This window comes from Psittacula echo (genome assembly GCF_963264785.1).
Source record: "Psittacula echo genome assembly, chromosome: Z".
Lineage (NCBI taxonomy): Eukaryota > Metazoa > Chordata > Aves > Psittaciformes > Psittacidae > Psittacula > Psittacula echo.
In genome coordinates this window covers 5,130,695-5,142,714 of record NC_137742.1, presented here as the reverse complement: position 1 = coordinate 5,142,714, position 12,020 = coordinate 5,130,695, and the positions used below count along the sequence as shown (strand labels likewise).

The following is a 12,020-nucleotide window of genomic DNA, read 5'->3' as shown; positions in this document are numbered from 1 at the left end:
TTTACTGTGAGGATGACCAGGTTGCACAGAGAGGTTGTGGATTCTCCCTCCCTGCAGATACTCGGAACTGGCCAGTCTATAGAAACCTGTTCTAACTGACCTTGCTTAAGCAGGGTAGGATGGGTTAGGTGGTCTCAAGAGGAGCCTTTCAACCTCAACTGCTCTATGTTTTTTGAATCTTCATGTAATGTAATTGCCAGACTCTGATGCATTTTATCTGAGGCCCAGATGCAGATTGAGATTTGAAAAGAGAAGGAATTTAAGAAGGATTATCTTTGGAAAATGAATGGCTGTCCTGGGTATGTTGAAGCCCAGCATCAGAGAGACCGGAAGAGGTTTTCATGAGTTGTCAAAGACTCAACAGAAATTCTGCACCCTAGCAGACTTCTGTGGTCTCATGAGAGTAGGAATACTGGATTTTTACAAAGCAGCAACTGCTAGGAGTTTTGTAAAATGGGCAAAAATTCCCGCAGTCTTATTGTAAAAAAAGTGACTGGGGCATTTTAGCTGCTTTTCCACCTGGTAAATTCGTATAGATACACATGCAATATGTATACACACACATGAACTCACACAAATGTTACATATAAATAGGTGGATACACATTCAGGACTGTTAGACAGAGATCCATTATGTAAAATTTTAATCTAAAAGTTAAAATTTGATGCCTTTATAAGCAAACAAAATGTGTTCAAACCATAAGAGAATTTGAGAAACATTGTTAAGGGAGGAATCTGCCATCCCTGAGTGCATAAGTTTTATTTTTCTGATATATTTGACCTCTTTGGTATATTTCTACTACTTATATATTCTGCATTGCAATCCCTACGTAGAAAAAATGTGTGATAAATTGCTCTTTTTAAAAAAGCTCCTGTCTCTTTGGTGAGTTGTTAAGTAAATTTTCATTAGGGAGGGAACTCCTAAAAATATGCTTAATGTACTTTAGACAGATAAATACATATTGAGTCTGTTCCTGGTGCGTGCTCTTTACTCAGATGCAATACCCACTGGGTCAGGTCATTATAGAAGTATGTCTGTGTTGGAGAATAAACTACCCAGGGAATGAGAGATAGACTGCCCCACTAAATAGAGATATGAAGCAGATCTCTCTTTATACATGTATCAGGGTGTGTGTTTGCTTGGAGAAGAAAAAATAGTAATGTGGAATTATTATGTTGGCTACGTTGGTTATAGAGATCCATAACTGTATGTTCTTAAGCAAAATTATCAAAACCAAATAACAATTATGATCCTTGCTGGTATGACCATACTATAGACACCTACATGGGGAAATAATAGAAATAAATTCATTGGCATAGCGAGAACAGCAGCTGACTACTCCTTTCCAGATATTCCCCAGACAGGTAACTTCATCAATGTTCATCCACATTTTGTTTCTTCCCCAAGGAATTTCAGGTCCCCACTTAAAAGCAGACCAGACTTCACTTCATGGTAAAATGGAAAGTTCTGCCTGTAACATGATGACCAGAAGGAAACCAGCAGCTGTTGATAGTGTTGCAATGCCAACTCCAGTGTTATCTCTTCTATCTTCATCATCAGCAACATCTGAAGCAGGTAATATTTTTTCCCCTCCATCCCCTCTGTTTCTCCCCCATCTCCTTCCTTCCAGCACTGCAATGAGCAACATGCGCTTGTACTATTCTTCCTAATTGGAGAGGTAACTGCAAATGTGCATATCTAATGTGATAATCTGGCTGCATTTTCTAATACTTTCTTATTATGGTCTTATCTTGGCATATCAGATCTATTTTATCCACATACCACCATTTGTGAAATGAGAACACAAGTAGCACCAACCCGTATGGCCTAGCAAGGGACTCTGAAGCAATACTCCTGGGTTCTTTTCTCAGCCCTGTTGTTCATTTATTTGAACATTCCCATCCCTGTAACACGAACACAAAGAATACATAATGAATAGCTAAGGAGAAGCTGAGATTTCTTTCTGCATACTTGAGTGATTTTAGCATAATATTCTGTCTTGCAAATGGAAAATTGTCTGGGGCAATGAACAGTGATTTAAAATATATCAGAATAAATAAGTCAGAATAGCATGTTTTTCAATCAACTTATATTTTGTGCTTCTATTTTGAATCAGATCAGAAGGGCGATAGCTTTATACAGTCAGAAATTGAGCCAAGTCATTCACGCATCATCATGCCTTTTCTTGGGTATGGTTAGAGAAGTTAATCTTGCATTGTGTCTTAATTTTCAGTGAATGAAGAACTCACAGTACATTACCTTATATGCAAGTATTAGGAGTCTCAAAGTTTTGTCAAACCTTTGATACCACGTTCACAAAATATATGTGTATCACTGAGTCATGGAATTATCACATATTTAATTATTCAACTGAATGTGTTGTTTCAGTGCAGTCCTTTTGATTTTCCTCTTGTTTCCTGAATGGATAGTGAAAACAAGTAGCCTCTATAAAGATAAATTTTTATATTAAAAAATCAGGGTTCTCTGCTTCGTCTTTCATACTTTCCTAATATTTAAACTCAGGGTAGATTTTCAGGGCAGCAGAGAATGAAAGCACACAAATATTTTATGATCAGTTTCAAGATGAAAGTGTATGCTTGACTGCATAGTTCATTCTTTCCATTTTCAGAAGTCTAATTAAATTGTCGGTTTATCTGTAGCCCAGATGTTGAAATAATTTAGTTGAAAACTGAAAGAAACTGTGTTAATGGGAAAACAGGACAGTGCTATGGGTTTCCTGTAATTAATAGAGAGCTCTTTGAAAAGTCCTCCATTCAAACCAAGTCGACAAACTGAGCCCAGCTGTTGAACAAACAGCCTTCTCTGTGCCATGTTCTGGCAAGTGGCCTCAGGCAATTCTGAAACACTGGAAAATGACAGGCAGTAAGAAGGATTTAAGTACTACAGACATAACAAAGCTATCCAGAATAAAGTCAGAGGACTGATGGAGAACTTCTAAGGGGTTTGATCTACCTCGTTCAACGCCACTGTGCTGGAGTGGATCCTCCAGCCTGCTCTAAGCTATTCTTGGAAATGTATATTTTTGTTAGAGATTTCTCTCATTGCCTCAGAAGCTATTTCCAGGTTGTATCAATCTTGAGTGACTTCCTGGCATGTTCTGTGGCTGTTTCAATTTGTCTTTGTGAGATGGAGCCTCACTGCATCTGTGTACCCCAGGGACAGGAGAAACACTGAGTCTCCATGTGCCTTATTTTAAATGTGTAAAGCTGTGTTTTAAGACTAATGTTAGTTCTTGTTTGTTTGGGACAGATAAGTGAGGTTGTTTGGAGGGTGGGAAAATGAAGGAAAAGTAGAAGCACCTGTACCATGTCAAGCATTTCTAGTTTCTCTTCACTTTGGCCTCTATTTCACTAAGTAGCTTCAGGCCTTCACAAAGGCATTGCATGGCCATGCAGCCTGGGAGGTAACAGCCTGGGGAGATAACTGTTCCCATGCAAAATCTGCCCACCTCCATGTATCCCCAGCACCTGGATCTTGTATCATAGAATCATTGAATCATAGAATAGTTAGGGTTGGAAAGGATCTTAAGATCATCCAGTTCCAACCCCCTGCCATGGGCAGGGACCCCTCGTGCTAAATCATCTCAGCCAAGGCTCTGTCCAACCTGGCCTTGAACACCGCCAAGGATTCAGCATTCACAACTTCTCTGGGCAACCCATTCCAGTGCCTCACCACCCTCACAGTAAAGAACTTCTTCCTCATATCCAATCTAAACTTCCCCTGTTGAAGTTTTAACCCGTTACCCCTTGTCCTGTCACTACAGTCCCTGATGAATAGTCCCTCCCCAGCATCCTTATAAGCCCCCTTCAGATACTGGAAGGCTGCTCTGAGGTCTCCACACAGCCTTCTCTTCTCCAGGCTGAACAGCCCCAACTTTCTCAGCCTGTCTTCATACAGGAGGTGCTCCACTCCCCTGATCATCCTCATGGCCCTCCTCTGGACTTGTTCCAACAGTTCCACATCCTTTTTATCATGCACCATGTTGTATCATACCCATAGGAACACATTCCTTCTTTCATATGCCTGCATGTATAGTGTTACTACTCCCCACTTCCTCTTCAAACCCTTCTATATGAATTCCGCTTGATAGAGCAAGACGAAAGTCTTCCTCCCAAGGCAATATTTCCATGTGCAAGCAGCACAATATGTGCAGGAAGAGAACACAGAGCCTAAAAACAATGCAGAACAATTTGAGTACAGGGTTGGGCAGGATCTGTCTGGATAAAATGGAAAAGATTAGTACTTAGCTTTGGTTTTCAGCAGAGCAGTATATCACATGGCAATATAGGAAAATATTTTATATCAAAGATTGCTTACCAAGAGCTTCCAGATGAGTTAGTAACACCTAATGGCTCTCACTTCAGTAGTGGTTTATTTTGGCAGATTTCCCTGATATTTTGTCATATGCACACCTCATCAAATCTTCCCCCTGCAGACCCATCAAACTCTTTTCCACATAGTCTCCCTACACCAAATGTAGAATCAGATGTCCCTTATTCTTGAAAGTTAAAATAATATTAGTTTTTTTAATATCTCCTTTAAAAAGCCTGACTTGAAAGCATATTATTTATTTGATTCATGCATTCTGACTATTGACAGACTATGTAAAACAACTCAAACACTTTCTAGAGCTTGAAAGTCCAGAGGCTTGCTAGGACGAAGTGCAAAAGTATTAGTAGTAGCTTCTAAAAAGCTTCCGGAGAAAGTCATAAACACGCCAAAGCATTTATGAAAGAAAAATTAATGCAGTTAGCCAACATAGAACAACAGTAAAGAGTTGGGTTTTTTTTTCTAAATGAAAATAAGTATTTCATTCTGAAAGGAAAGGCACTGGAATGGGTTGCCCAGGGAAGTTGTGAATGCTCCATCCCTGGCGGTGTTAAAGGCCAGGTGGGACAGAGCCTTGGGCGGCACAGTTTAGTGGAAGGTGTCCCTGCCCATGGCAGGGGGTTTGGAACTAGATGATTTTAAGGTCCTTTCCAACCCTAGCTATTCTATGATTCTATGTTGTCTTGCAAAGTTTTCTGAGGCCAGAAAGTATCCAGTGTGAAGTAAGACACTGAGAGTGGTGTTCAGCTTATAGATCTAAACGTAAGTGTAAATTCCCACTCATAATTGTGTGCATATCAGTTAATTTTGGAGAACTAGGCAGTTTGGCAGAAAATAGATGCCTATCTTTGTTCTACTCAGGCATTGCCTACTCACCATCAGGCTCCACTGGACACTCACCCTGGGTGGACTGGACCTCTTGGGTGCCTCAGACACCTGTTGGATTTGGCAGGATAGACAATAAACCTGCACCTTTCTTATCTAACATCAGGGTGTCAGGAGGATGTGCATGGTCACCTTAAATTGCATTGAGTTCCCATTTAAGAAATGAAGGTCATCCTCTAACAACTATACAGAGCAGATCTCTAATGACTGCGATGGGCTGGTAATAACTGCAGAAACAGCCATCTATAGCTAAATTCAATGAGAACATAAAATCTTCGCAGATACTTGGCTAATGCTGTTTTTCATATTAATTTCCTGTCCTTTTTAGCTTGCTTTCTTTCCAATGAAAGTTGAGAGTAATGCCAGATCTTCTGATTTCACCATGAACCTTGCAATTTTCCCCATATTTCTGCTAGATTCCTCATCTTCAAGATTTCCATCATCAACTGAAAAAAATCAGTTTTACTTCCTGGGAAAAAAATTGCGTCTTGAATACGGGAATTTTCAAAAAAGCCTTGAAAATGTACCCTGACAATAGCAGTAAGAGGCAAAAGGTGGAGCGTGAATATGAAGAGTGTGCCAAATACTTGATTTCTTAAATCTTCTGTCCTGAAGCTACTCTCAAGATCTGTGGGGGACTCAAAGAAGTCGAATATTTAAAGCTGGAAATACTGGGACTGTATATGTCAACCACCATTGAGGCCAGATGAAAATAGTCCTTTAGTGTGGCCACGACTTACGCTTTTTTTGATCAGATGACTGAGAAATAGCTTACTGCCACTTGCCCTTAGGGTTTTTGCATCCATACTTTTTAGAGGTGACCTACTTGAGAGGAATTCTGTGCAACTGATTAGCTTCTGAGCAACTTGGATATTTCATTTCCTTTCTCTTTTTCTTTGGTACCAAAATGAATGCGTTCCTCTTTTCTTTTGTCCTCTGTGAATCACAAACTGCAAGTGGGTTTTATTTTCCGTTCTGGTGTGGGGAGTGGGTTACATATGGAAAATGTATTTTGTTTTGTAATTAATGAAAACCAGACTTCGGGAAGTTGGCCATCCAGGTCTTTTATTTATAAGAGAGCATATGCCTGTGTTTTGTTTATGACTCATTCTTAATTCTTGCATTGTAACTTGGGTTTGTTTATGCAAGCTCTTTGCTGAATCCAAGCAATGGTGGTATGAGAGCCAATAATTTATGTTCTCCAAGAGGGGAGGCCAGTGAGTGAGGTTTGTATGCTGAATCTGTCATAGCACGTAGTGAAAACAGGAGATTCTACTACTTGACAGCTCCTGGTTATCTGCAGAAAATGCTACAATAGCAACTTGATTTAAACTACCACTACCAGGTTAGCCTGTTAGCCATGAAGGGAGTGATAACCTCCAAATGAACCTTTCTAGAAATTTTGGCTGCTCTGGAAATTTCAAGGATTTCAAACCCAAATGACTGCTTGACAGTCAGGTGTAAATTAAGTTTGCAAGTAGATGTGGGCTGAGGTTAACTTAGTAGAATGTTTTATTCTTTAAGGAAAAGAAATACTGAACTCCATCATTTCTCTTCCAACAGCACAAAACAGATATGTTAGGGGTGGAAAGGAGCACTAATTATTGCAACAGCAGAATTAATACATTCTGTTTCTTTCACAAAGTTACTTTTAATCTGTGAGCAAATCCTGAACTCCAAACAGATGTCACGTTCAGTAGAGGACAATGAGACAATTTAAGAAAAGTGAGCAAAGTCTTGTGTCCTAAGCAAGTGACCAGGAGCCAAGAAATATTGGGTACTCTTTCCAGCTCTGACAGTGACTCACAACGTGACCTTGGCAAGAGACTTAACTACTTTGGACTTCACTCAGGTCTAAAGTAAGTGATCTGAAACAGGAGTAAGCTTACTTTAGGGGCCATTAAAGTCAATTATATAGAATCATAGAATCATAGAATAGTTAGGGTTGGAAAGGACCTTAAGATCATCTAGCTCCAACCCCCCTGCCATGGGCAGGGACACCTCACACTATCTGCAGTGCTAATAGTAAAGAAGCTCAGGTAGGGGTAATGTATTTGGCACAGGTGAAGTGACCCACACAGCTAGTCTGCGTCCACCAGTTTCAGTAACAAACTCTTCCATACTGTCATCCATGATAAGTATTAAAGGCTGAGGTGAAAACATCAAGAGTATATTCTTGGGATATAGAAAGTTTAATAATCACAGTGGCCCAATATGACAGCTATGCTAAGCAGTCTTTCCTTCTGTCCCACTGGAGGTTTAGAAATGAGAAGCAAACCCATGGTGAAACATTTCTGTAGAAAAGCTTTGTTGCTCTAGAAGTGGGGAGAGATGAAGAGAAATCTCTGAAGACTGCTTAATAGTCAAACTAGTGTTTTCAAGTAGGACAGTAAAAAAAAAAAGGTAACAGCAATTTTTCTGGGACTCTAATAAATATTCTTTTTACTTCTTTTTAATCGTTTTTCTATTCAGAGTCCTTTCTTACAGCCATCACTTCTTCAGTAGTCATATTCAGCCTGCTAGGCTTGAAAGTATTCAGTCTTCCTGATGCTGAAAGCATGCAAAGGAGAGTTTCCATTCACTGTTGTTTGACCTACCCGTTTCTCTCCTTGTCTCCCAACAGCCAGTTCACCACTGAAGAAAAGGTTCAAGCGCCGTGAAATTGAGGCGATCCAGTGCGAAGTGCGCAAGATGTGCAACTACACCAAGATCCTGTCCACGAAGAAGAATCTGGATCATGTCAATAAGATCCTGAAAGCCAAGCGGCTGCAGAGACAATCAAAGACAGGCAATAACTTCGTCAAGAAGCGGAGAGGGCGTCCTCGGAAGCAACCCCTTTCCTTTGATGAAGACTCCAGAGACCAAATGCCAGTTCTGGAAAAATGCATTGACCTTCCCAGCAAAAGAGGTCAGAGACCGACACTCAACCCTTTGATACTGGAGCAAGCAGCCACTCAAGACACAATCATGGCCACCATTGAGGCTGTCATACACATGGCTCGAGAGACGCCACCCCTGCCGCCTCCTCTTCCTCCTCCTCCTCCTCCACCACCTCTCCCTCTGCCCCGGACACCCCGGGTTGGGAAACGGAAAAGCAAGACCTTACAGGAGGAAGAGGAAGACGTGAAAGTGAAGCGGCACCGGAAAGGCAAGGGGAGCGAAAATGAGGGCCTTCCATAAGGCCAGAGCACTTCATAGGATAGTAGGGTGCTAGTAGCGGGGCACACCAGACTGAAGGACTGGAGGAGCACGGTCCACTTTGCCCCTGCGGCAACAACAGACTTTTTCATTTCTTCGGCAGCCAGAACCCATTGTGGAAATCTGTGCCAGCCGGGATTCACATCTTCCTCTTCATCGCTTTTGCCTCAGCCCCCCCCAGAAAGAGGGGGAAAGGCTGTGGGAAAGGTTGGGGATAAGGGGGGAGGGGGGTGTGTTTCAAAGTTGGGGATAGCATCTACTTTACACAGTTTCCAAAACTAATCAGCATCTCAGCATTGCTGTTCTCATATCGTACCTGGAGGTGGGAGGTCATCCTCGCAGAGAGCTGAACGTTGTCACTAGAGCTGTGTGCTCGACTTTGATTCTGTTTGGCGGGCCAGGTGAAACTAAGAGTAACCATACCATAGTAGAAATCACTGTAAAAAGGAAAAAAAAGAAACAAAAAAAAAAAAAAAGAGAAAACCACAACAAAAAAAAAAAAAAGTGTAATTTTCTCAACTGTGATCTTGGTTATAATCTGTTTGATTTTTTTTTTTTTTTCCAGTTTTATATACCTACCAGGCTTTGGGTGAGCATAACCCAAAATGCCTGACTCCTGCTAGAAATATATTTCTTTCTCATTTACTTGCCTAGTTACAACTAGCTGCAATATAGGCAATAGAAAAGTAGAGCCTTACACGTGTGCACACTCATTCCAAGTGCTATTCCAAGGAACAACAGAATATCACAGCATTTAAAATAAGGTGTACATGGATAGCACGTTTTTATGAAGCAACTTGGCATTTTCAATGGCATGTGAAAAAGAGGTCGTCGTGCATCAACCAAGTTGTTTTCATGCTCAGAACATATGACTAGAGAACAGCAAGACATTTCTGGGGAATATAGTTATAGTAAACATGAACAAAATCACCAAAAAAAAGAATATAAAAAAGATAAAAGAAAAAAAAAACCAACAACAACAAAAAAAAACCAACCCAAAAAAAACAGAACAGAAAAAATAGAGTAAAAAGACAGGGCCCAAACCTACCAGTTCTTGCCACCTGCAATTCCCAGTTAAACTGACGGGAATCCCAGGATCCAAATAATTTGCATTAGGTAGCAATGCCTTGATATGTTCTTTTGAAGAAAATAAATAAAGTAGATTGTTTAAAAAAGAAAAAAGAAAACAACACCTTATGGAAAATAGGTTCTTTCTTGGCAATTATTTCTTAAAAAATAAAAAGAATAAGTGTTCTTATCTGAAAATAAAAATAAAATGTTCAAAGGGTATCACCACTGCAATTGTATTAATGCCACTTTGGATATGTTTTCCAAGTTGTGGTTGCCTTAATAAACTAAAAACAAAAAAATAATTTTTTTTGTACATACTGTAATTATAAAGCTCTCAGTCTGCATGGATGCAAACTGTGTGTGACAAATCGTCTCTTTAAATGGTCAGTTCAAACTGTACATTTCTCATTCGAGTTGTACGTTAGCCATCGAGTTAACTTGAGCAAAATATCCGAGCTCCATTTCCACAGCCCAATTAAAAAATTTAACTAAAACAAAGACTGAATGTGAAACTGTTCCATTGCAGTAACAATGCTTCAGAAAAGAAGCCAGTTATTGAAATTTGAAATAGGTACTTTTGATTTTATTTCAGTTCTTTTTAAACCCTTCAGTACACTCAACACCTGGCATGGCAAGATGGATATTAAAGTGAGAGGGGGGAGGGAAAATTCCAGCAAGCAAGAGGGAATAGAAGTTACTTAATAATTCACAAGTCAACTGCTATTCCCTTTTTCGAGAAATCTTTGAACTGGCCTATTGCCAAGAAAATTTCAAATAGCACGACACTAAAAAAACACAAAACAAACAAACAAACAAAAAACAACAAGGACAAATTCAATAAAAAAAGTCCCCACAAAAAAAAATAATGTGTTTCTATTCTGTTATTTATTTACAAAAATCATATCAAGACTATGGTGTTAAAGGGACACTGTAAACATACAGCTCATTATATTTAGAGACTGATTTTTCTTCCGTGATAGCACCTTAGGTTATTAAAACTGAATGCATTTGGTGTTTGGATTGGGCTGGGGGGGCTGGGAGAAGGTTGGGGTTTGGGTTTTTTTAAAGGCTGGAACAAACATCGATATTTCCTTAAAACTGATAAGAGGGATTGCAGAATTTTGTTTCGAATTTGTTTTGCATCATTCATCATACTCATTTGTGCTTTTTGTTTTCCAATTAATGCAGCTTAGAAATAAACTGGCCGGTCGCTCATTCTGTTACAAACAATTTTGCTTTTCAGTTGTCTTGAATTAGCACAGTGTTACTGACTGAAGTTGTAAGCCTGCAGAAAAAAAAAAAAAAAAGCTTAAACCTTCTCAAGCTCTTCTCTTCTTCCTTAAAAAGCAATGGATGAAGTTTAGTTGATTCAGAAATCTCTTTTTTTCCATCTGTCCTTTGGGCCTGAAAATAGGTGACAGTGTCACTTAAAATGCAAGAAAAACTATTAATTTGGTATTCCACATAGCCTATAAGCTGAAACTAAGCCAAACAACAACATATCCTTAGTTTTACCCTCCGTGATTCTTTTATTAACATTGAAGGACATTTCAATGTGGAGCAAGTGGAGCAAAGGTCTGAAAAGACTTAAGTTCTGTCACTGAGCACCCATCATGGCTTCAAGATGTGTCAGACCTCACAAAGTGCCCATAAGGCCTGGATTTGGGATTCCAGATGCACTGGGATACAACCCACCTAGGGAAGGATCACTGGTAGGGAAAGGCTGATGCCTCCCATGTTCCTGAGGTTGTGGAAAAAAATGCTGTTATCCATCCAAAAAAGTACTATTCAAAATGCTGTTAAGAGGCACCGCACTTAAGAACAGCATCCACTCAGAGGGTCCAACCCAATATATGCACCATTGAGAAAAAAAAAAGAAGAGGTGTTTATGATCCTAGAGAAACTAAGGGTAGCGTACAAGACTTGGTAGCTGCAAGCTGTCCGTGTAGGATGGACTGTATCCAGATGCCCAAGGTTTGTCCAAACAACAGCCTAGTGCAGCCAGCAGAAAGATTAGCTTGTTAATTTATATGAAAGCAGGCTGAATATACTGTTAGATGGCACTCAGAATTTGTGTTCTGCATGTTGCATAGTCTATAAAGATGATAAGCAAGTTGCTGACAGAATAATATTATAAGGCGATGTAGTACATGCAGATCATAAAGGATTTAGTTTTAGGGCTTAAGGCTAAAATCCCACCCCTGCAGTTTATTACCCAACAATATTCCAGTAATGAGCTTTTTGATTTACCACCACCACCTCTAGGAAGATTTACCAAGGAACTCTCTAAACTCTCTCCACACATTTCCAAGAACTGTATAAAACTGGGGTGAAAGCCCTTCTGCTTATTAAGACAAAAAATATCTTTCAGACATCTCCACTGGGTCACAGATTCACACATCTTAGTATGCTTCAATAAAAATGTGAAAAACAAAAAAAGACCACATGGCTGTGAGCCACATGAAATGAGGCTATGCGTTTACATCCTCTCCATGGGTCTTGTTGCATAGTTATAT

At 39.8% G+C, this 12,020-nt stretch overlaps 1 protein-coding gene across 1 annotated transcript in view; it reads left to right on the top strand.

Annotated features, from left to right (window-relative positions):
- The window catches only part of SETBP1 (SET binding protein 1), a gene marked incomplete at both ends in the record, with an annotated part of 261,848 nt that extends 253,433 nt beyond the window's left edge, over positions 1-8,415 (top strand). The window contains 2 exons of the mRNA XM_080637832.1: positions 1,408-1,575; positions 7,859-8,415. Of these exons, the coding sequence (XP_080493958.1) occupies positions 1,408-1,575; positions 7,859-8,415 (725 nt within the window). The remainder of the gene's footprint in view (positions 1-1,407; positions 1,576-7,858) is intronic.
- Between the last annotated feature and the right edge of the window lie 3,605 nt (positions 8,416-12,020).